Below are 27,026 nucleotides of genomic sequence, written 5' to 3'. Positions count from 1 at the left end.
CCTCCCACCCCTCTTTACCCTCTATACAGTACTTCCTTCCTCCATACTTGCCCCCCTCCCTAACCCTAACTCTAACCCTTCCCTCCCCCCCATTATGTGTCATCCTCCACTTATCTGCGATATCATTCGTCCTTTGGCTTTTTGAGATCGGCCTATCTCACTTAGCATGATATTCTCCAGTTTCATCCATTTGCCTGCAAATGTCATAATTTTATCATTCTTTATGGCTGAGTAATATTCCATTGTATATATATACCAGAGTTTCTTTATCCACTCATCAATTGAAGGGCATCTAGGTTGGTTCCACAGTCTGGCTATTGTGAATTGAGCAGCTATGAACATTGATGTGGCTGTATCTCTGTAGTATGCAGATTTTAAGTCTTTTGGGTATAGGCCAAGGAGTGGGATAGCTGGGTCAAATGGTGGTTCCATTCCAAGTTTTCTAAGGAATCTCCACACTGCTTTCCAGAGTGGCTGCACTAATTTGCAGCCCCACCAGCAGTGTATGAGTGTACCTTTCTCCCCACATCCTCGCCAACACCTGTTGTTGCTCGTATTCTTGATAATCGCCATTCTAATTGGGGTGAGATGGAATCTTAGGGTGGTTTTGATTTGCATTTCTCTTATTACTAGAGATGTTGAACATTTTTCCATATGTTTGTTGATTGCTTGTAGATCTTCTTCTGTGAAGTGTCTATTCATTTCCTTAGCCCATTTGTTGACTGGACTATTTGAATTCTTGGAGTAGAGTTTTTTGAGTTCTTTATAGATTCTGGAGATTAGTGCTCTATCTGAAGTATGATTGGCAAAGATATTCTCCCACTCTGTAGGCTCTTTCTTCGCATTGCTGATAGTTTCCTTTGCTGAGAGAAAGCTTTTTAGTTTGAATCTATCCCAGTGGTTGATTCTAGCTTTTATTTCTTGTGCTATGGGAGTCCTGTTAAGGAAGTCTGGTCCTAGACCAACAAGGTGAAGATTTGGACCTACTTTTTCTTTTATAAGATGCAGGGTCTCTGGTCTGATTCCGAGGTCCTTAATCCATTTTGAGTTTAGTTTCGTGCATGGTGAGACATATGGGTTTAGTTTCATTCTGTTGCATATGGATTTCCAATTCTCCCAGCACCATTTGTTGAAGAGGCTATCTTTTCTCCATTGCATATTTTTGGCCCCTTTGTCTAGTATGAGAAAATTGTATTTATTTGGGTTTGTGTCCGTGTCCTCTATTCTGTACCATTGATCTACCTTTCTAAAATCAGCAAAGGGAGGAATTATCCTAAAGGAATTGTCAAATAAAGGAGGAAACAAGTTGTGTCAAACAAATAAATAAACAAAATTTTAAAAATGAACCAAATGACCGGGAAACCAAATCATTTCTCTATAATAACCCTGAATGTTATTGGCCTGAATTCATCAATCAAAAGACATAGACTGGCAGACTGGATTAAAAAGAAAGATCCAACAGTATGTTGCCTGCAAGAGACTCACCTCATAGAAAAAGATACCCATAGATTAAAGGTGAAAGGATGGGGAAAAACATACCATGCACATGGACTCAGCAAAAAAGCTGGAGTATCCATCCTCATTTCCGATAATGTGGACTTCAAGCCAAAGTTAGTCAGAAGGGATAAAGAAGGTCATTTCATACTGCTTAAGGGAAGCATAAATCAGCAAGATATAACAATCATAAACATCTATGCCCCAAACAGTGGCTCATCTATGTATGTCAAACAAATCCTTCTCAATTGTATGTGATTTATCATTTCATTTTTTAATTTCAACTAAAACTGGCTAATTCTTTTCCCTACTAGGACGGGGTTACAATGACTTAAATCAGTATCCTGTGTTTCCCTGGGTCATCACTAATTATGAATCAGAAGAACTAGATCTTACCTTGCCAAGCAACTTCAGAGATTTGTCCAAGGTAATGTCTCAGTAATCATCTGGAATATAATTGTCTTCCATAGAAAAATAAATTTGATTGTCTTTAGTTATTTCCACTTGTCTTTTAAAAATATTTAAATAGGCTGGAGTTGTAGCTCAGGGATAGAGCACTTGCATAGCAGGTGTGAAGCACTGGGTTCGATCCTCAGCACCACATAAAAATAAATAAAGGCATTGTGCCCATAAACAACTAAGAAAAATATTTTAAAAAATAATAATTAAAAAAAATCTTAAATGTAATTATTCCTTTGACATATTTAGATTTTAAATTAATTTTCAATATTTTCAAACTTAAAAGTAGAAAATTCAATATATAATAAAGTTGATAATTAACATGTTTTATTTGTTTTCCCATATTATTCAAGAGTATTAGCATTTGATAAAGCAGAGGAAAAAATCATGGGCAGTACTCCTACATACCCACAAGTGCCCTGCACTACTCCAGTTCCCTACTGTTCTGTTACCACTTGTCCTTCTCTGATCCATTCCTCAGTTCAACAATGTGAGTTTTCTTTAAATCTAATTTGAATTCTGTAATTGCTATACTTAAACTTAACTTCCTTAACTTAACATTGAATGCAGAATAAATCTTTTCCAGTTCAGACCTTTTCTTCTCTGCCTTACTGCTTTATCTCTACTTTGCGAGTAATACACCCTCATCCTTTAGGTCACCTCCTCAGGGAAAGTATTACTGACTACTTTGTTTCCTAGGTTGGATGTTTCTTTCATATTACCTATCATATCTTTCAAGACAGAATTCTTCTTCATTCTTCCTCTAACACAGTACCTGCTACTCAGTAGATGTGTTTAAAGTTCTCAGAATGCCAGACTTCTTGCTCTTTGTACTGACTTTCTCCAAGAACATATATTGTCCTTTCTTTCAACTTTTCCAGATCCACCTTAGTTCACAGTACAATAATAAAGCTCTACTGGTACCAATCATCGCAGAAGTGCAAGGCTCTCAGTGATATTCAGTCTCAGAGGATCACTACTTAGTTTCTGCAGGTCCCAGAATGACAGGTACCAACTCACTTACCTACCCAGTTTCCTTCACGTAGATTTCTGGGACTTATGTTTTTTTCTGACATCGGAAAGGATGTTTCTTATTTTCCCATTCCAGGATGCACCCTTTGCCATGGTTAACTTTGGAAGGGTTTGGAGTAACTCCTGTTGTTTTTCCAGAGAATATGATCTCTGCACAGTCCATACAAACACAGTCCAGACAAACATAGTGACACATGATGTCCACACAAAGGTTAAAATTTTTCTCATGACAAATGTAGTATTTAGGATCTGGCCATTGCCTTATAACCACATCTCTGTGTCTGTCCCTGTCTTTGCTGGTCTCCTGGTCTTGTTCACCTCTTGTGCCCTTGCTATTACTCTTCCTTTTATTTAAAAATGTGGACTCCCACAGTACTCTCTATGATCTTCTTTTGTAATACTTTTCATAATTTGTTATAATGTATACATTTTCTTGGGCTGCAAATGCACTTACGGGTAGAGCACTTGCCTTTCATTGCACACTGCCCTGGGTTTAATCCCTAGCATTACAAAAGCAACAACAAAACATTTCCTCTTCTATGTCTCCTTTAAGCAAAACATTGCTTTAAAAAAAATAAATGAATAAACAAATGCAAAATCTTACTAACATATTAGTATTATATTTGTTCTTAGACCCTGCAGTATCTTACTGCAATCTGTAGAACTCTATAGGCTAATAAATGAGGACTGTATTAGTTTGACTTGTGTAATGAGCCATACAGTAGGTCAATAGTAAAAATTGGACAACTCCTTAATCCTAAGGCAATTATAGCCTATTCTCTCCATTGTTTGAATTTTATGCACATAAAGGTACAAATCTTGTTTTCATGGTTTTTTTTTTAGAATGTAACATTTACTTCACAAAATGAATTGCATTTAAATAAATATCTTTTCTAGAGTTCTAGAAAAATTGCCACCTGTTCTATAACTGAATCCTTTGTTCTGGACTTCTATTTAAGCACAGTGTTTAGAATTATTTTATTTTGCTTCATCTGATTTTTCTGAAAGTCTCTAAGATGCAGTGGGCAGCATGCTGGCTTGTGGACTGCATTCATGTTTCTGTCTTGATAAAATAGTAGCTAATGGTGACAGCTGGAAGACTCTTGATACTTCTGAGCCATATTTCACTCTGCTACAGTCATTGTACCTGAACAAAGCTCCCAAAACTTTCCTCCTCTTCCCGCCCTATTTCTTGCCATCTACCTCCATTCTCTGACCCTTATCTTATATTCTCTATGCCACTAAAAATCTTATACGACTAGAAGAAAGTCTCCAGAGCAATCATTGTGTGATTTTTTGTTATGAATATTCATTGAAATAACAGAAAAATGCTAATATTTATTATTGGTTGGCTAAAATTTTTTTAATTGATATTGAATTTTATCTTACAGCTCTTTCTAAAAAACTTGCCCAAGTAATTGTGTTACATGGGTAAAATATTATTTTAACTAATTCACTTATTACTTCTCTTCTGGATATGCTAACTAAGCAAAATAGTAATTTTGCTTTTTTATTTTGCTATATTAAATGTTAAAGGGGCCAGGCGTGGTGGCATATACCTATAATCCCAGTGGCTTGGGAGGCTGAGGCGGGAGGATTGTGAGTTCAAACCAGCCTCAACAATTTAGTGAGGCCCAAACAACTCAGTGGGACCCTCTCTCTAAATAAAAAAAAATATATAAAATGGGGCTGGGACATGGCTCAAGGGTTAAGTACTCCTGGGTTCAATCCCCGGTACTACAAAAAAAAAAAAAAAAGAAAGAAAGAAAGAAAATGAAGGCGGGGGACAGCAAAACCAGAAAAAATGAGTTACTTTCATTAATTTCAATCCCTCTATAACCATATTCACATAAGAAATATTTATATTTTTTACTACCTCTATAGTGGCATCCATTTTTATATTTTGAGAGATTTTATGAAATATTTTGTACTTTGGTTTGGGAAAGGAATATTTATAAAAATTATTTTCAACAAGAACCAAAGGGTGCAGAGTTGAATAGTGAACACAGTAGTGCCAGTGGAGACCTGGGAGGAAGTGGGGAGCCCTAGTGCTCAGCCATATATCTTACATCTAATATCTCTTTTCCTATAAAACAGCAGTAGTACAAATACTGCAAAAGTCATTCAGGATCATGAAAATGGGATTCCACTAGTAATAATTGCTTTTATTAAATATTGATGAAATAAGTAAGTTTGGAATTAACCACATTAAGTGAAATAATAAAGAGCATATCAGATATTCGAAAATTGTACTTTGTACCTGTAAAGCAGTGGTGGTTGTTTACTCAATAGAAGTATCTCATTCCTTTTAGTAGTAAGGTCTGCCAAAATATTTGCAGTGTGATTCACTTTTCAAGTATTTATTTATATGCACACTTTCAGGAATACATCTCATATATAAATGAGCCATATCAGTGCAAATAACGACTATAATAGAATTGTATTAAAATTTGTCCCATAGTATACATTTGGCAAACATTACTATTTGTTTAAATAAACTAGTGAAATCCTGGAAAACATTGTGTGCAAACCTTAATTTAGAACATAAACAGATCTTATCCCCATTCTTAAGTAGATAATGTAGCCTGACTGGCTTTAAAAGGTATTGAATTATTTATGCATATTTATGTCCATTTAATTTCCCCAAAGCAGGTTTTCAGAGGAGTTTTAGTAGCTTTGATACAGAGCTGCAATTTTATTTGGTAATCTTTTCCATGATGCATAGGGAATTTTCTCTCTGAAGCTGAATTAATGTAATCAGCACTGTCCTCTGAATTAATTTTCTGATCATTTTTTGAGAACAGAAGAAGTATGAATGGAACAATGTGAAAAAAATGTGTTCCTAGAAGTGTGAGATTTTATTCCATGCAGAGTATCTCCTTATAATGATTGCAAACCAGTATTGTCAGTATGTTGAAAAGATGAAATCTGCTTTACTCTGAAAAGGTGATAAAAAGTAAATTTTTCTTGTATTTAAAAAGTACTCATTTAGCATAACAGTTTAATTTTTTCTTCCATGACAAAAAAAAAGGCATCAGTTGTGAAGATGATTTCTTCCCCTGTACTTTCCCAGTTGTTTCATCACTAGTCTAAAATTCTGACTGATGAGAAGACAGATCTAACCATGCATAGAATTTGGAGTGACATTAATCTATATTTTATAAATACACAGAGATTTTATATTTTGACAGCCTCGTTGGAAGAGATAAGAATCAACATTTGCTTTTTGTTTTTTCTTTATAAGAAATTATAATTAGGGCAGAAATATATTTATAAAATTTCATGCCATAAAGACAAATTATGATGGCTGAATAGTTCCATATCAGGACTTCTTTGTAGATTTGAAAGATTTTCTTTGCAACCATGATTTATTTAGTCATTTCTTTTTTCTTTACTTTGGAGAGTGATTGTATAAACCAAGATGATCTGAGGCAATCATTTCTCTTCTAATTGATTCCGTAGTTACATTAAATATATTTGTATTTGAACTGTAAACCGAATATCTATTCCACAACTCTAATGTGTTCTTAGATCAGAATGCTGTTGATTATCATTCATGTGGCATTGAAAACCATATTATCTTGGGTATCAAATTCAAGAGGCAGGAAAATCCCACTTTGTTATTATTAATTAATATTTGCTGAGTACTTACTATGCCAAGCTCTTAGTAAGTATTTTACCAATGTTAACTTCTTAAATCCTAAAAAAGAAAAGAGAGAAACCTAAGTATCATGAGGTTAATCAAGTTGCACAAATTCACACAGTTAGTGGGTAGAATCTGCATTTGAACATTGAACCAGTATTTTTCAAACTGCATCTCATAACTATTTTTTAAATGAATATGAGGCCTTGAGTTTGATCACTTTTAAAATAAAGAAAATACTGAAGAAAGGTTGAGGTAGAGAGTGAAGAAAAACCCATTTTTCATCAGAGTGCAAACACAATGTGAGCAGTAATTTGGTCCAGAGTGTAGAAACAAGGACAGTGAGCAGCAGAGGAGGACCAACCTGCACTGAGACCTGTGGATTCCTACCCGGGCGTTCGCAATCAGTGGCAAGTTTTCTTTCTTTCTTTTATATATTTTTTAGTTGTAAATGGACACAATACCTTTATTTGATTTTTTATTTCTATGTGGTGCTGATGATCGAACCCAGTGCCTCACATGTGTTAGGCAAGTGCTCTACCACTGAGCCACAACCCCAGTCCAGTGGCAAGTTTTCTAAAACTGAATTTTAAATTTTTACCCAGGCTCTATGAAATCATACTTTTTAATTTTTAAAACCTGTTATAGTGCTGAATAATCCACATCCTGTTAATCCAGCAGCTTCTATGGCCCTTTTCTAATTGAAAATGTTTCCAAAGAGTAAATTCTGAGAAAACCAAAAAGAACTTGATGACAGAGCTATACTGAATTTACTTATTCCTTGCTGAGTGGCTACTGTTTGTCCTTAGTATTCATTCCCCACCCCCCAGAGGAAAAGTAGCTTCTCTCTGTCTTATTTATCTCTTACCATTTGTCTGTGTATTTTTATATGTGAGATATTTCTTTCTAACATACACATTTAATATACAGCATGCATCTTGACCTGGAATTGACTACCGACATTTAACTGTTGTTGATCAGACAGCACTTCTTTATCTCTTTAAGTTTTAAGTGCTGTTTCTGACAAATGCCAGTCCTTTTAGTCTGCTCTGTAACAGATACACCAGGAATCAATATACCATCTAGATGTCACAGAAGGACAGGAACACTCAGGGTGGGGGTACTGTTGAAACATGGTAGGTATTATAGCTTTTACTTTGTTTTTCAATTTACTGGGCTTCAGTAAAATCAAAGGAATTCAAGCTTAAAAAAACCCCAAATTTTATGATACCACAGTAGTAAATAATGGGTCTTAAATTGTTTAAATAAAATATAAATGCTGTAAGAGAAACCAAAAATTATTCCATATTGGGTTATTTTTTATTTGCTCATAAAATATATTAAAAGTATTATAATCTTGGCATTGAGCATAGATACAGTTATATGCCACATTGATTTTAGGGATTATGATAGAAATTCTTTTCCACGGCCTTGGGAGTTTGCAGTCCAATCAGCACAAAAATGATATCAGAAGAATTCATTTTATAGTTGTGAGATTCTGAGGGAAGTCATAGTAGGTGCTTTCCACTAAAACAAACATGTACTTATGCTCTGTCCTTTAATCCCATCCACACTGTATATAATGTGTAATTATTTTATTGTTAGGAAACTCAGATTTAGTGAGGTGCAGGAGCTCTCCAAGGTCATGCATGTTCCTGGTGGTAAGAGGAAGAGTCTCCCTCAGTTCTGTCCCTCTTAGTGATGGTCCATTTTAGGTATAACTGTAAAAATATTTTAAGTTTTATACTTTCTTTTTTTTTTTCTGTTTCTTCTTCTTTTTTTTTTCTTTTTTTATTTTATTGTAAACAAATGGGATGCATGTTGCTTCTCTGTTTGTACATGGCGTAAAGGCATACCATTTGTGTAATCACAAATTTATATAGAGTAATGTTGTTTGATTCATTCTGTTTTTTTTCCCTTCCCCCCACCCCTCCCACCCCTCTTTTCCCTCTGTACAGTACTTCCTTCCTCCATACTTGCCCCCCTCCCTAACCCTAACTCTAACCCTAACACTAACCCTTCCCTCCCCCTATTATGTGTCGTCATCCACTTATTAGCGATATCATTCGTCCTTTGGCTTTTTGAGATTGGCTTCTCTCACTTAGCTTAATATTCTCCAATTTCATCCATTTGCCTGCAAATGCCATAATTTTATCATTCTTTATGGCTGAGTAATATTCCATTGTGTATATATATATATATATATATATATATATATATATATATATATACACCACAGTTTCTTTATCCACTCATCAATTGAAGGGCATCTAGGTTGGTTCCACAGTCTGGCTATTGTGAATTGAGCAGCTATGAACATTGATGTGGCTGTATCTCTGTAGTATTCCCAAATCCAACCGTCCTTCTCTCTGTGTTGGCAAGAGGCAGGAGATTTACTTTTTGGAGCAATTGCACCAGAGAAACTTCTGGTGCGAGAACACTAAGCACAGCAGAGGAAGGGTTTAAGGTAAAGATGGAAACCAGGAGGATTAACTGAAAGCTTTGAGTACTGAATAGTGATGGACCCCAGGTCCCTTGTGCTGTCATGCTGTCAGAACTCTGGCAACCAGACTATACCAGCTCCACTCCATGTACAGAAGAGTGTATTACTCTCTGGGCATACCAACTGACTCAAGAATAAAGACCTAAAATGTACTAATATTTATAGGTTCTAGTTGAAGCCCTCCTTATTTCCCTTCAGTGGAGTCTACCAGTTCATATTGCTGCTTATGCTCCATGTACTCAGTCAGCTCTTACTGCTGCTTCTTTAAAACAGAGGTGCTACAAAATATGAGTCAACATTTAAAAGACAGTCTCCAGTGTGAACGATGACTAAGATTAAGGCAAATAAAATGATAAAAAGAAAACAGAATAAACATGGGAAATTTAGGAAGCAAAAGAAGCCTTTAAAAAAAAAAAAAAAAAAAAAAAACCAAAAACCTAGAATAAACAATCCTTAGGAAGAAAACTATAATATTAATAGTACAAGAAAATGATGTGGTAGAAAACAAATAATCAAGAAAATGCAGTAATAAAATTAGTAAAAGAGTTGGGAGGTAAGTACAGATATCTTCTGAAAAGAATATCAACCCGATATGGGGAAAATGGCCTGGGAAGATGCAATTAGAGGATTAGAGCAGGGGGTTGTTTGGATTCACAGTCTGCTTCCATTTGTATGTAAGTAGAGGGACCTTTAGCAAATAATTTGGGGAATCAGCATAATGCTGTTTTTTTTTTTTAATACAATCTTAATGAAGATTTTATTTCAGTGTATACTAACCGTTTTAAACTAATTACTACTTGTTCATTGTGATGTAGTTTAAAATATGGTTGTGCAACTCTTTGCCTAGAATTTAATACAAGAGCAGCAAAGTGTGAGCATGCACTACACACACACACACACACATGCATAGACTCTGTAGTTCATTACAGGACTGTTGAAGCTTTTTTTAAGAACTTTGTTTTTAAAATAGAAAATTGGTGTTAGTTATTTTGTGTGACTATGTTTCTAAATTTATATTTGTTAAGCATTTGCACTATGTATAACAGATTTGGTTTTCTACTAGCAGTTACCCACTAGTGGAAGTTCTGAATGACTTTAACAGAGGTTAACCCAACACTTAATTTAAGCAGCCTCCAATGACATTGTTTTTTAACATTAGTCAGAAAATGATAAACTGAAGCAACTGAAATGGATTGTGGTTAATATTACTGTCAGGGTGATGAATAATCCTGACATACACCAGCAACACACTGCCAGTCAGTAATCTTTCTCCAAGTTAGATATTTATTCTCTAGTCCTTCTTAGTTACAATGGTATGGAGAAACTGTTCATTGTATTATTCATAAATGAATTGGGTTTTTTTGCATAGCATTATGACTTTCTAATGGTAGAAACTAGGAATATACTTTGTTTTCTTAGTGGAGTACAGACTGTACAAACTCAGGTGAATATGCAGTAGGGAATGCCTACTGTGGATTTACATAAAGGGTGTTTTCAAAATGCTTAGGAAAGGAGTTTTTTTGTTTTTAATTTAACAACTAGTTGTGCTTTGATTTCAGGCTGGAGTATTTTTCAATCATAAAAATAAATGTATTAAAAGGATACTTTGAAAATACATATATTTGTAGCTTTAAGAATATATCAACAGCTGGGTGTGTTGGTAACTAGTACCAAAATAAATAAATAAATAAAACTAGAAGATACAATTAAATAGAAATAATTTTTTTGAATGTAGGGAGGAAGGAAAAGCAGTAGTTTTACTGGGAAATATATCCTTTGAAGCAACAATAACTTATTTATTTATTGATTATTTTTTCTGGTGCTATGGATCAGACCCCCACGGCCTTATAAATGCTCAGCAAGCCCTCTTACTGGTGAGCTGAACCCTGGTCTGCTTACTTAAGTTATGAAAAGTGAAAGGTCTAGTGTGATGCATCTCAGTAAATAGTTTGAGAATCTGAGTGGTGCCTTTTTTGTCTCTTTTTTTTGTTTGGTTTTTGTTTTTGAGATGGGTCTAGCTGTGTGTGTGTGTTGCCCAGGCTGGTCTCAAACTTGCTGGACTCAAGTACTCTTCCTGCCTCAGCTTCCTGAGTAGCTGGGACTATAGGTGCATATCACTGCACCTGGCTTGAGAGGTACCTCAACCGTATTGTTTAATGACCTTTAAAAGCTCTTTAAGGCATCTTTCTAGATTTCTGTCCTATACCCTGATTTGTTCAACTGTTTTACTGACATAATAACTATACAGCTTACTTTACAATAATTAAGATATGAAATACGGAGTCATTTGGGGAGATTGAAATAACGAGGAATATTCAAGTGAAAATGGTGAAATAATATGGAGTCATGCATGTAGGTTTAAAATCTTATGGTTTATTAAATAAAAAGAAAGAAGAGAGGATAAAGAAAAATCAGTGTTAAAAATATGACACTTTGCTGCTTATGATGATGCACACATGTAGTCCTAGCTACTTGGGAGGCTGTGGCAGGAGCCACAGCCTTGAACCCAGGAGTTGGAATTCAGCCTGAGTAACAGACCAAAACCCTGTCTTTAAAAAAAAAAAAAAGAGAGAGAGAAAATATATATGAAAAATATGTATGTAGAACACTTGCAAGAGTCTTATTGGGAGGAAGGAAAATAAAGATTTGACACTTGTTTCCAACCCGTGGACTCTGATTATGTGGGCAGGGACTGTGAGTTTACTGCCAGAGGTCTGAAATGTGTGTGTATGTTTGCATGACCTATATATACACATGCATGTACATAGCTATGTATGTGTGTGAGAGGCTACCGTACTAGAAAAGGTGGAACCTATTGAATTAATTTCGTACTTACTGTGACCCAGCAGTGATAATTGGCTTTTCTAAAAACAGATTGGATCAAACAATTAATGACTCTCCTATAATGTGGTTGTTGATACTACTAAATTTTTGTCTAGAGTATATTAGAATGGGAAGTTAAAAATTGAGGCTCATTTCATGTTCATCTTTAAAGCCAATTATTCCATCATCATTTATTGATAAGACAGGCTTTCCTTTTGAATTGTCTTGGCACCTTTGTTGGAAATCAATTGGCCACATATGTAGGTCTGTTTGTAAACTCTGTCCTGCCTAATCTGTATATCTATCGTTATATCAGTACCACACTATCTTTGTTACTAACATAGTATATCATGTAATCAGGTTAATGAATCCTCCAGATATAGTCTTCTTCAAAATCTTTTGCCTTATATAAGTCCTTTACTTTTTGAGAATTAGCTTTTTAATTTCTAATTTTAAAAATAGGTTAGTAGAATTCTTACTGGAATTATATTGAATCTGTAGACCATTTTGGTTACAAATATGATATGTTAACAACCTTTAAGTCCATGGATATATTATCTATTCTATTTTGGTACTTCTTTCATTTCTTTCCATTGTTTTGTGACTGTTAGTATCCAATTCTTATACTTTATTAATTCATCCTTAAAAATTTGTACATTTTAATGCTGTTCAAAATTTTTCAGTTCTCATTATTCTTTGCTAGTGTATAGAAATACAGTTGAATTTTGTATACTGACTCTGCATTCTACAACCTTTTCAAACTGAAATATTAGTAATAGCTGCATTTTGTGGACTTTTTTGATACTTTTCTGCATAAATGAACATAGCATCCTGGAATGAAGAGTGTCTGCACTGTGCAATATAGACTAGAGGTGCCAAGAGTGCTTTGTCTTTGGTCTTGAAAAGCATTCAGTCTTTAACCATTAAGTATGATATTAGCTGTAAGTTTCTTGTGAATACTTGTTTTCAGTTTGAGTAAGTTCCTTTCTATTCCTAGTGTGTTGAGATTTTTAATCATAATTTTGTATTGAATTTTGACACATGCTTTTTCTGAAAATTATATCATTTTTCTCTTTTCATCTGTTAGTCAATTATAGTGGTTGATTTTAGAGTATTGTTTTCCTCAGAGAAGTCAAATCTTGATGTAGTATTCTTCGAATAATTGGCTGGATTCAGTTTGTTATATTTTCTTGGGAATTTTTGCACCTATGTTTATGAGAGATATGTCTTCATCCAATTTGGCCTTCAGGATAATGCTTGTATGACAGAATGAATGACAGAATGAATGATTGATTCATTGGCACTAGGGATTGGAGCTAAGGGTACTCCACTGAGCTTACACTCCAGCACTTTTTTCTTTTAAGTCAGAATTTCACCAAGTTGCCTGGGTGGTCTCGAGCTTATTCTCCTTCTGTCTCAGCTTCCCAAGTCTTTGTGCCACTTGTACCCAACTTACAGAATGATTTTAAAAATTGTTCCCTCCTCTTCTGTTTCCTGGAAAAGATCTAATATTATTTCATCCCTAAATGTTTGGTGGAGCTCATTGGTGAACCCATTCAGTCCAGGAGACTGAACTGGGGAGGTTTTTTAATTTTATTAGTAGATCTAGGACTACAAGTTATCTTTTTATTCCCAGATGAGTTTTGGTAGTGTGCAACTTTTACAGAATTTATTTATTTCATCTTAGTTGTCTCTTCCCTCATTTTTGGTATTGATAATTTGTTTTTTCTGCCCTGCCTCCCAGGCTTGCAAGATAATTTAGTTTTCTATTGTTTCTAATTTCAACTTTATTGGTCTTTGCTTTTCATACCATTTTTCTTTGTACTTGATTCAGATTTAATTTCTCCTCCTTTTTAGTATTCTAAGATGTAAACTTTAAGCTATTGATTGAGACTTTCTTCCTTCCTAATATAAACTCTTAATGCCTCATTTTTTTTTCTTAAAATACTAATTTGGCTGGCTTCAACAAATTTTTATATATCTTGTTTTCATTCAAAGTATTTTCCAATTTCCCTTACAACTTTCTTTTTGGCCCAGGGTTTATTGAGAGGTGTGTTGTTAATTTCCATATATTTTGAGATTTGTCAGGTATCTTTCTCTAATTTATTTATGGCTTAATCCCATTATGGTATATTATCAGTTCTTTTAAATTAGTCAAAATTTGTTTAATGACTTAGAACATGATCCGTCTTAGTTAATGCTCCGTGTATATTTGAATAGAATACTCATTCTTCTGTTGTTAGGTAAAGTGGTCTATAAATGTCAGTTCAGTAGAGTTTATGTTAATATTATTCATATTTTCTATATACTTACTGATTTTTAGTCTACTGATTCTATTGGTTAGTGAGAGAGGAATGTTGAAGTCTCCAGTTATAATTTAGATTTGTCTGACCTCCAGAACTATTCTAGTGTTTTAAGTAACCCAGTTTGTAGTACTTTGTTATAGGAGCTCAAGTAAACTAATACAATGCATACTTGTTTTGGACTGTTATATTTTCTTGGTAAATGTATTCATTTATCATTATGTCATGTCTCTTTATATCTGGCAATGTTCCTTGTTCTGAAGTCTATTTTTTCAAATATTAATATAATCATTACAATATTATTTTGGTTATACAGTTTTCTTCCCCATGATTTAAGAAACAACCATCTATGGCTATATATTTAACATTCTTTTTTGTGAATAGCATATGAGTCTTGCTTTTATATTTAATATGACAATCTTTGCATTTTAATTGGGATATTGAGACCATTTATATTTAATGTAACTTTTTATACAACTGATTTAAATTCAGTTTCTTGCTGTTTTTTTATTTCATGCAACAGTTGTTTGTATCTTTTCTCTTTTTATCTGTCTTTTTATAAACTATTTTTATGAGTTCATATTATCTGGGATAGGAGAACAGTAGTAAAGAAATAATTTATTTTAAATGTTTCCCATTTTAATAAAAAATAAAAAGAAACTAAAGTATAGATAATAGTATTAGAATGGTTCATTTGTTCCTGAATGGACAATAACTAATACCTAACTACATAAAGAAATAACTGATAACAACATATTTTGGTATTTAGAGTAATTGTTTCTTAACTTGAGCCCACCTCTCAAGGGAAATATTAGACAGAATGCTTAATTACCACTTCTTTTTGACTAGTAACTTAATTTCATTGCCTCTTAATTTGATGTGTTAGTCAAGATTCTCCAGAGAAACAGAACCAATAGGATATCTGTATCTTGATATTTATATCTAAATGGAGTTTTATCTATAACCTGGAGACCAGGAATGCTGGTGGAATAAGTTAGTCTGTGAGAACCAGTAGCTAAAGTCCTAAGTCCCAGTCCAAAGACATGAGATCTCAGCATAAGCATTGAGGCAGGGGAAAAAGAAAATTCCTCTTCCTCTGCCTTTTGTTTGATTCCAGTTCTCAACATATTGAATACTGCCCATCCACACTGGAAAAGGCAATCTATTATAATGAGTCCACCAATTTAACAGCTTATCTCTTCTGAAAACACAGAAAACACAGCTTCTCACAGGCGCACCCAGAAATGTTTAATCTGGGTACCCTGCAGCCTAGTAAAGTTGGCACACAAAATTACCACATAATGGTTTGTGTTAAATGAAAGTATTTTTTGCCAGTTGATAAATGTAAGTTAGTAATCCATAAACTGAACAAAGAATTATTTTTGTCTTATTTTTATGGAGATTTTATGCTACATTTGAAAAAATCTTACCTTGTATAGAGACAGACCAGAGTCTCATGCATCTGTTGCGTGCAGTGTTTAGGGCCACCCGTTTCTGCCTCAGGGCTTTACTCGGTTATCTTTAGTCTTTCAAAGCTGTGTGTGATGGCACATGCCTGTAATGCCAGCTACTTGGGAGGCTGAGGCAGGAGGACTGCAAGTTCAAGAGTGTTCTCAGCAATTTAGCAAAGCTCTAAGCTGCTTAGTGAGATCCTGTCTCAAAATTTAAAAAAATTAAAAAAATTAAAAAGAGCTGGGAATGTGTCTCAGTGGTTAAGTGCTCCCAGGATCAAACCCCATTACCCCCCCCCCAAATATACATACACACGCATATTGATTAGCACTGTCCTAAAATCAGAGGATTAAATTTAATTACCCCACCAACTGATATACACATATAGAGGAAAAGTACAATAAAGTTTTTATTCAAAAAAGAGTAAAATGCAATTTCTGTGTTGCTGACCATCATCTTGTGCAGAAAAGGAAAGTAAGATATGTACTTTTCTCCCTAGTACTTGTGAATCTAATGGACTTAAAAAAAAAAAAAACAAAAAAACAAACTGATCTCTCCAGCAAAGGAATAATTTATTTGGTTAAGAATCTGGCTGCTTTCATTTGCCAAATTGCAGTATTCCGCTTGTCCACTGTCAGGACCATCTGCAGAACAGCACTGGGGGAGGATTCAAGGGCTCAGCTATTTTCTCTGTCCACTTCTAGTTGGCATAAGTGTGTCAGCCTAGGCTGTTTTATAGATCATCACTGATCATTGCTTGCTGGGAGTGGATTTTTTTTTTCTGGCAATGTAACTGCCTAAAACACTTGATCATTTGCCTGTCAGATCTTTCATTGCTAGAAATCAACTCCCAAAGTATTTCAACTTTTGAATTATTAGAAGTTGCAACTGTTGTAACTACTGAATTATTAGAGTATTATACCAAGTTGATTTTTACCCCACTGAAAGCCAACACATACCTCCATTGATACTTTTTTAAAACAATATTTTTAGTTGTAGATGAATACAATACCTTTATTTTACTTACTCATTTTCATGTGGTGCTGACAGTCGAACCTAGTGCCTCACACCTGAGAGGCAAGCTCTGTACCACTGAACTCCAGCTGCAGCTCCTTCATTTACACTTGACCAACAATATTTTGTCTCCTTGTTTGATATTTTAAGTCCAGTAGTGGTTTTTAAAACATCTCACTAGTCCTATTTTTGCCTATTTAATGACATTTTAAGCTCATCCTACTTTATATCTAATTTTTATATTGAATAATATATTCAAAACAGTCGTTTTTCATCTTTATAGACCTTGAGTTCTTCCTTTTATAATTGTGATATTCTGTTATTCTCCATTTGTAAGTCCTTGAAATGTTTAGGGCTGTTAACCCAGATTTCTGCTAAACAATAGACATACAGTTTCTCCACTTAGGATTGAGTTAAATGGAATAAATAAAGAGTTTCCCAAGTTGGAACTTGTTTTGCTATTCGTATGGATTTTGAAACAAATAGAAAAGGGATTTCAAAACCCAAATGTTCCTCAAGTAGTTTCTAATCTTATGTCTCCCCATCTTATAGAAGCTAAAGGAACATTGATATTTGTATTACTAATAACTTATTTTTTAAAAATTACAGATAAGTTATTTGATTTTTAATGATCTTAACTAGTTTTTAAAATGGGTAGATTACCTTATCTGTAAGTGGATAGAATTTTTTATGTCAGCATTAGATCTCTGGTGTTTTTCTTTTCATAATTACTTAAAACATTTTTATTAAATATCCTTGAATTTTTAAGACCATTTCTTTGGTTCTTCCAGGCATTTAGTTTAGCATCAGCATTGGTTTATCAAATTATTTTTATCAAATTATGTGACTTTCTCAAATTGAGGTCAAGACCTGTAGTAAAAGTCACTACTAACTGCAGCTGATTAACAGAACTCGGAAGGCATCACTACTAAATCTACCAGTATGAGTATTTGAAATGATTTAGGTTCTACATAGGCACAATAAATAAACTGGAATGCTTTGTTTTTCCTGGGATGAGTTTGTTAAAATGAAATGATATAGAGAGTATATATTTAATGCCACTTGTAAGAAAGTGTGTTTTCAAGGAATTAAAAAGGTATATTGAACTTGAAAGCAAAAGTGCTTATTTGTTAACTCTAAAAGCCACAGTAGTGTTCTGTTGAAAGTTTTTTTCTTGACAAAATTAAATAAAGTCTAGGGCATATGAAGACAAGTGCCAAACCCTCTCAGTCACATACAGCATATAACAAAATACCCTACAAGCCAAGGTTGTATAAAAATGCTGATCACGCTGCTTGTTACACTTGTCATTTAGATAAAAGAGCTGCTATGCTAGAATTGAAACAAAATAGTTGCTATACTCACTAACAGTGGCAATGTGGCTTAAGTGACAGAAACTGTGTATTTTCTTCATGAGGCGACTGGGGAGAAAGGCAGGTGGTGATGCAACCAGAATTCATTGTTTTCTTTAAAACGCTTCAGCAACACAGTGATTAGAGGGTCTCATTTGGTTCTTTGGTGTAGGGTATACAGATAATGGAAGTGAAGAGGGAAGTGAAACAATTAATTTTGGTGGCAACACTTATCTTTTTTGTTTACTTTTTTAAAAACTATCTGCCAAACATCTTTTCAGTGTCCCCAATGTATGCATTTTTTTTCTTTCAATTTGTGAAGCCCTCCACTTTATGTGAGGATAAAAACTTAAATATTATTTTGTCCAAGAGGGCATTTAATCTAAATTTCCTATTCTTCTAGCTAATTTTTTCATCTGTGACCAAAGGACCTGACAAGAATAATTTTAGAGAATGAAAAGTTTATTTGGGGTTCATAGTTTCAGAGGTCTCAGTCCATAGATGGCTGATTCCATTGCCTCTGGGCCCAAGATGAGGCAAAACACCATGGCAGAAGTGTGTGGAGGAGAAAGGCATCTCAGCACATGGCAACAAGGAAGCAGAGAGAGCTTGGCTTACCTGTGACAAAATATAAACCCCAAAGGCATAGCCCCACGTGATCTGTCTCCTCCAGCCATACCCTGCCTGCCTACAGTAGCCACCCAGTCAATTCTTATCAGTGGATTAAATCATTGATTAGGTTATGCCTCTCATAACTTAATAATTTTCCTTCTGAATATTCTTGCATTGTCTCACACATGAGCTTTTGTGGGACACTGTTTATCCAAAAATAACACCCATGAAAGGACTGATATTTTCATCAGTACACAACAAGCCAAAGCATCCTAGGACCTCTGGTCAGTGGGTTGGAGGTAGCTTGGAATCTTGTGGCTGCCTCTTGGTAGGTAACTAATGACTGGTAGTCAATCGTTTTTTTTCACCTGTTAATATGTCAGTATATTAAGGAATTGTGAAGATGAGATGATTTGTGTATGACTTTTAGAACCTCTAGGAGATAGTGGTCTTGTCATCAGAAATAATGGTCCATTTAATCTTACATTATAGTGTTTTCCTGAAGGGAGCTCAGAACCAAATCATTATTCTCTAATCAAGAATGGCCATCTTTATGGTATAATGTTTCTGGATAATATAACCTCTTCATCCTCTGAATTTCAAAATTTTTTGTTTAATCTGTTCATGTAAATCAGATAAACTTATCCTTAACAGTATTCTCACCTGTGACTTGACATTTTATAACATAAACCTATAAAAAAAGAATGTTGGGGGGCTGGGGAGATAGCTCAGTTGGTAGAGTGCTTGCCTTGCAAGCACAAGGCCCTGGGTTCGATCCCCAGCACCCAAAAAAAAAAAAAAAAAAAGAATGTTGGTTTCTGTTCCTTTCCTGTCTTTGTCTTCACTTTATAGTGACTCTCTTTCAATTATCTATAGGCCTACCCACTTCCTGGACAGAAGAGAACAATGTACAATTCCTATTTGCATACGGTCTCCAGATTCTGTAAGGAAGGCTTTGTCTGTAACCCTAGAACTAAAGAATATTTCCAATTTCCCACTCATACCAGATGAAGATGACATTGACAGATAGCTTTCATACTGTCATCAAGATCCTAAGCAGAGTTAGAAAGCAGTCACACTCTTTCGCATATTCTTCCTGAAACTTTATCCACTTTTGACATCTCTTCTGACATCTCAAAATGTATCTTCATGAAACAACATCCTTTATATCCTTCCATGTTTCTGAGACCTCTGTTTCTGAGTCTTATGCTCCCAGGGTTACCTTTTTGATTTCTCTTTAACCCTCTTCTTCTTATCTTTAGATGTTGGAGTTTAACGTTTTCCCAAAGAAAATCTTCATAAAAAGCAAGAAAAACTCTTTTGAGGCTTGTGGATTTTAGAAGTTTGTTAATTCAAATAAATACCTGCTGCATAGAATTCCTGAGCTTTCTTTTTTTTTTTTGTAAGAATTTTTATTTGGAAAATTGTCAACCAATGATAAAATAAATCTGTTACTGAGTACCATGTTATAAATGAGAGAATGGACAATTGCAGCAAAAGCATTCCAGCATGTTCTCTGAGCCTGATGGCAGGACTGTTCAACCTGCTTTCCACAAGCAGTCCTTCATCAAACCTATCACTCACACACTTTCACTGACCTTCATCTCAGGGGTTCTTTCTGATCCAACAGTATCAATGATTGATGTAAATATAAATGAACTGTATATGGTAATTCAGAGGTATAAAGGTTCAACCTGCGTAAACAGCAAGCGCTAACTAGATGCTAGATCCACATGTCACACTACGTATCAACACACCCGTGGCTTAAAAGCCATAGATGGGGACAGAAAGCTTCAAAGATCTGCAGCACAGCTATTAGCTGAACAGAAATTTCAAGAAAATATTTTCAGAACTAAAGGGGAACTTTTCATGACCTTAAGAGAGTAACTTCTTCAAGAAACTGAAACAACCCTAATTGCCTATGGATCCAATAACAAAATTTCAAAATATATGAAGTAAAAATGATTAAAACTAGAAACACAAATCTACAATCACATTTGGAAATTTCCAACCATTCGCCTTCCTGGCAGGAATGCTGACCTGGAAGGCATGACATTATTGGCCCCTTTGGCCTAGTGCTGTTTACAGAGAGTCATATGCAAAATGGCAAGTAGAAAGTTAAGAAGGACAGACTGTGTTCTGTCATAAAATATGCTGTGAGAAATTTTAAAAATTTGAAATCATGCACACTGTGTTTCCTGCGTGATTTCTGTCTTTTACTTTTACTGTTTTTTCATTATCTTTTTGACAGTGACATCTTAAAAATTTTTTCTCACGCATGTAGGCAGGGTAGTAATGTCTGCCTCACTCACTGTCCTTCCCGTCCCACCCCCACCCCTCCCTCACTCCCCTCTAAACAGAGTTTCCTCACTCTTCCCTACACACCCCCACTGTGGACCAGCCTCGGCTTATCAGAAAATATTCATCCTTTGGTGTTTTGGGACTGGCTTCTTTCACTTAGCATGATAGACCATCTCCAGCTCCATCCATTTACCTTGTCGCCTATCCAACACAGGTACTCAGCTTTTGCCATCATTGCATCCCGAATCTCACTCTCCCCCAGATTCTTCTCTGCATCCTCCAGCTCATCATCCAAACGCTTCAGCTCTTCTTCATTTGCCTTCTTCATTTTATTGAGGAGGTCCATGTCCATCTGCCAGTCGAGGGTTTGCCCAAGTCTTCAGCCATGAGGGTTTTCAGCCATGTAGTTGTTGCAGAAGGTCGCCATCAGCTCTTCGCGCCCCATCGCGTCCCCGCGGTGCTCCGGCAGGCGCAGCAGGAAGGGCAGCTGCCCAATGCGCAGGTGGGGTTCTTGGGCAGACCCACCTCCTCCAGGTTCTCCAGCGGCATTTCGGAGGCAGCAGGAACCACAGACAGCAAGAAAGCCCTCCTGAGCTTTCTTGTCAATTCCTTTTAATGTTCTTGCCCTCAGTAAATATCAACATGGTATAGTAGTTTGAAACTTTACTTCTGAAGAGTTGATATAAATTGTAGCAGTTCATATATAACTCTTAAAAGGAGTGAAGAAATCATGGTACTGGTAACAGCAGCAGCACTGGCCAATCGCAGCTATACTTAATGAACATACTTTTTGTGCCAGGAGCTCTCCTAAGCACTGGTGTCTGTCAGCCTTTTATATTATCAACCTGTTCAATAAAGAGCATATTTGAAAATGGAAATTATCTGAAATTAGTTGAAACAACTTGTGAGATAGCATAAATAGATGGATAAAAAGAAGTGGTTTTGATACTAGGTTTGAGTCTCCTAGATGAAAGTTACTTTGCTTTAGATTTCATATTTCATATTTCTTTGTTGTCCAAATAGAGATACCTAACTCATGTATTTATTGTGACAATAATCATGTTTTATTAAATGCAAAATTTAAGCTGCAGGTATTATTTTTTGTTAGGTAATTTCAAGTTAGGGTTCTTGAAATACCAAAGAAAGAATGAAAAGGCCAAATTCCTTTTCTCTTTTACCCCTTTTAATAGTAATTAGACTCTGTTGTGTGCCATTTAAGTGATCCATGAATGTAAAAATGTTTGATTTCAATTAATGTAGTGGATGATTGTAATGACCTTCACATTACATATACTTTTTTACAATAAAACTCCTTGGATTTTTTGCTTTTGATTATGTTCTTACACTAGGAAGTGCCATCAATTGGGACTACTGTGCACTATAAGGCTTCTGACAGTTAATATGCAGTTCTATGTGTTTTACCCTGCTTTGCCATTTAGAAGATTGTGATGTTCAATTATGTTCTTAGTAGATGCCAATAATTTCTTAGACTTAATTGATGACCTTTTTTTAAAATATTTTTGATCAGATAATCTGAAAAAATAATTATTATGATCAATAACTTACTCTGAACTGGGTACTTTAAGTGCAGTGTTTTTATTAATTAGCAAAATTACTTCTCAAAGAAGGTAATAAAAATGTGTTCTTATTATAAGATTTTTTTATTGTAACACTCTTCCAGAAATGATTTTAAAAATTTGTTTATCCTGTCTTGAAAGGTATCATATCTGGTAGAGTGGCAGAATACTTGCCACTCTACCAGAGGTGTCACTTTTGCTATTTGTGAAATTATTTGAATATTGTAAATAATTTTTCTTTTTGTTTTTCATGACATTTTCAAGAATTTGGATTTTATTGCTTTTTTAAAAATGTCTTTTTCTACTTTATTCCAACTTCTGTTTTCCCTTTTTTTAAATAATAATTCATCTGTTGCTAGTTCTGATATTCTTAATTTTTAAATATTTTTATTTGAGTCTTTTATACTGTGGTGATGGACAGTTTTATTTTGTAAAGTTAAAGATCTTATTTAAGTATCTTCATTAGCTATTTGTGATGTTTAAAATAATTTTTGTATTTTTCAGTATCTTAGGACTGCTTTTATTTGCCTGGTTATGAATTTGAATTATACCACTCATATTCTCAAATCAGTTCTCACTTTTTATGGATTTTCCAATAACTTATGATCATTTTTAAACAGTATTTTTTGTTTTCTTTCTCTAAAATTTTGCTGATTAAAAAAAAAAAAAACAACTGTCAAGCTTGTTCAGTTGTACAAAGACTCAATGTGGGTTGGTAGTGCTCGGAATATTTCTGAACAGCCTGGTAATTGTTACTCTTAATATAGTGTATAGGTAAGAGGAGCCATCAGCATTTACTTTTAGTTCTCCTGTGGCAATGAATAAACATCTTGAAATGCTGATTTAGACAATCTTTTAAAAAATGCTATGATGCACTTTGGTGTATGACTGACTCTTGCTTAGTTAAATGTTTTGCAGCATTATAACATAGTTGGATTCAGCTCATCTTTTAAAGCAGTTGTCAGGAAAATATGGGCCAGCATGGTAGAATGTATTAGCTCAATACATTGTCTCCATTTTATTATGAAGCTGCTGAGGAAGCTGTGATATACAGCACTGTCATTACAGATCTATTGTTAGGACGGTTCCACAGTCTTCTTTGCACTGCCATTAATTTATAGCAGTAAACAATATGTAGCCTTCCAACTGCAGCAAAGCAGAATCTTTTAATGAGGTGGATGTTATTACCACAATAAATCAGTGCTTTCGCGTAATGTATAATTCAATGTGTGTATTCCCACTGTAACTTCTCTGAGTAAGCTGATAGTGTATCATTGTCATTGCACAGCTCCACTGGTTTTTTTTTTTTTTTTTTTAAACCTTCTTTTATTTGGGGACTTCTTTTTTATATGCTTGCAAATAAATGTGGTATGTCTTGATAGTTGTCCTGTACCAGGCTTCAGAAACCAACTGTAACAATAACAGCCAGAATCAATACTGTGGGTTCTACCTACATGGATCTCTGCATGATGCCATTTTTTTCAGACGCTAGTGAAATCAATCCTAATTGGTTTTAACATTATATTCAAGAAACGTGATTCTATAACTATTGATTTGAGGGAGGGGGTATTCATTTGGAGAGTAATAAAAATAGGAGCAGATAAAACGAATACTTAATATGCTGCAGAAGCATACAAAAGGAGCATTGATTCTATTTTTAATTTATATAATTTGTCTTCCAGTGATTTTATTTCTTTCTTTCCTTTTGCATGGCTCAGTCTTCAGGGACAACAACTAAAATACATTTAAAGGCCTTCCACATTGGTCCTGTAACAAAGAAAGAATTCTTGGAGTCAGTTCCATTCTTAACTGGTATACATTTAGCAAGTCAGATATAATTCTTTTGTACAAATCAATGCTTTGAAATATGTCATTTTAAAGTTAGTATACTGTAGCACAGACTTAAAATGCTAATCAACTGAAGACTTTTTAAAAATCTACTTGTAAGTAAAATAATGACTTAAAATAATGTCGATTAGAACCAAGCTATTTAAAGAAAATGGTACCAACGATAAATAGTAGTTTTGGGGCGGGGGGCGGGGGGGGGATTACTTAACAGCTACTTTAAGAAAGATAGCCAAAAGATGAATTCAAACATGTTACTTAAAATTACATAACATAAAATGCAGTTCAAAAACTGATCTGCACATTGCTTTATTTTCAGTAGAACATTTCTGAATACATTCATTTTAGACCATTATATTTTATTTAATTTAGTTTAGCATTTCCCCTGTAATCCTATATATAATGAGATATTTTTCTTCCTGTTATAAATGAGGAGTGGCTAACTCTTAGGATTTTACAAGATTTAAAGTAAAAGACAGTTCCATATTCTCATTAAAAGAAGTCCTCTTACATATCATCTTTTTTTCAGTGAATTGGTATTAATATTTTAAATAAGAGATAGAGATCTTCTAACAATCAGAATGTTTTAAGAGAATGTTGTTATTTAAAGCAGTTGATCTTAACATTCTTTGAGCCCTAATTTGTTCATCCTTAAGAAGAATGTACATATGCATAATCACAAAATTTTGCCTCCTATTGATGGAGTTCATGTATTCCCTGGATAACTAGAGCAGCAGCACCAGTAATGATACCAGCTAACATTATGTAAGGTTTTATCTTATGCCTATGTGAAGCTGTGTACTGGGGACTTTACAGGCAATTGTTTTATTCAGATGCTTTTACCACATTTCTAAAAGACCATCTTAAGAACATTAACACTCATTCAATGTTGTCAAGTATGATTTGCAGGACTTTAATGTACTTATTCATTTTATCTTCCAAAACGACCTTCAGAATGGGTATTATTATCATTCCAGTGAGCTCAGGATTTTACCACTTTTCTTTACTACTTCTGGGATTTTTGCTGTTAATTGGTTATGTCCAGCATAAGCTTATATTCTGTCTACCATCATTTTATGTTATTAATTTTTTGAGGTTCATGGAAGCATGTTTTTAGTCTTGAACTTCTGAGTTCACTCATACTAATAGAAATTTCTAGTTACATCTTTTTCTTTTGTGTGTGTGTGTGTGTGTATGCATGTATGTTACTGGGTATTACCCCAGGAGTACTTTACTACTCTTCAACCTTTCTTTTTTGTTCTTTAATATTTTTTAATTGTAGATGGACACAATGCCTTTATTTTTATTTATTTCTGTGTGGTGCTGAGGATCAAACCCACTACCTCACATGTGCTAGGCAGGGGCTCAACCACTGAGCTACAACCCTAGCCCCTGTTCTTTAATTTTTTTAAAATTTGAGATGAGGTCTAGCTAAACTGCCCAGGCTGACCTTGAACTTGGGATTCTGGTAGATGGGAATACAGAGGTGTGCCACAATATCCAGCTCTAGTTACATTTAAAAAAATTTTTTTTTAGTTGTTGATGGACACAATATCTTTATTTTATTTATTTATTTTTATGTGGTGCTAAGGATGGAACTCAGTGTCTCACACGTGAGAGGCAAGCACTGAGCTATAGCCCTAGCCCTCTGGTTATATCTTATATCTAATTATTCCTCTCCCAATTTCATTGTATCCTCTTCCCAGAGGCCATTACAGTGCAAACCTCCAGTTTCAAGACTGAGTTTGTGCTTGTTGCTTCAAATTAACTTAATAGAATTTTATGGGTAATTTCTGAAATATTGCAGAGCTAATAGTCACTTCATGTAATTGTCTATGAGGTGCTTGTATTAGACTCATTAAGAACCTATGTGTGTAGAAACATGACTTATGTATAAATGACAGGTTCATCCATCCACTTACTTATGTGTGTATGTTTATCCGTCCACTTACTTATGTGTGTATGTTTTGAAAAATAAATTTATTTTTCCATTCCCTCTAAGTGCAGTACTTTGCTTTAGCTTAAGTAGTATATATTTTTAAAACTTATTTTCACACGTACTAATAGGTGTAAAAGGAAGAGATTAATGATTATTTCATTTATGTGTCTTGTTTGTTTTCTCTCCCTTGGCAGCCAATAGGAGCTTTGAATCCAAAAAGGGCAGCATTCTTTGCAGAACGTTTTGAATCATGGGAAGATGATCAAGTTCCAAAGTTCCACTATGGTACTCATTACTCAACAGCAAGTTTTGTTCTTGCATGGCTGCTGAGAATAGTAAGTTCCATGTGAATAATAAACCATGACTAAGTAAATTCAAGGTTAGAGACTATACAGTAATTAGAAATTATAAGCACCTTTTATGAATGCTAAAAGGTGCTTATAATTTCTAATGATAATTTCTAATGATAATTTCTAATTATCATTTTTTTAATGATTGAAGTTCAAGTATTTTCTCTATATCTCATCTAGTATGTATTTTTGTAACATTACTATAGAATTGCCTTAGAAATATTTCACTTAGAATTCTTTGAATTTTTTTCTTAAATTTGCCTCTTCAAATGGTTGTTTTCTTTATCAGATTAACAGATTCTTTTCAACTATAGTCTGGTAAAATAA

General features: G+C 34.5%; 1 protein-coding gene across 4 annotated transcripts in view; it reads left to right on the top strand.

The window, feature by feature from the left end:
* LRBA (LPS responsive beige-like anchor protein) overlaps positions 1-27,026 on the top strand; it is a 723,813-nt gene that overhangs the window by 543,894 nt on the left and 152,893 nt on the right. For all 4 annotated transcript variants that reach the window (XM_079154183.1, XM_079154182.1, XM_079154184.1 and 1 more), the window contains exons 44-45: positions 1,809-1,921; positions 26,544-26,684. In XM_079154183.1, coding sequence (XP_079010309.1) covers positions 1,809-1,921; positions 26,544-26,684 — 254 coding nt within the window. The remainder of the gene's footprint in view (positions 1-1,808; positions 1,922-26,543; positions 26,685-27,026) is intronic.

This window comes from Sciurus vulgaris (assembly GCF_902686455.1).
Source record: "Sciurus vulgaris genome assembly, chromosome: 9".
Taxonomy (NCBI): domain Eukaryota; kingdom Metazoa; phylum Chordata; class Mammalia; order Rodentia; family Sciuridae; genus Sciurus; species Sciurus vulgaris.
The sequence above is the reverse complement of the archived record's forward strand: the minus strand, read 5'-3'. Positions and strand labels throughout refer to the sequence as shown.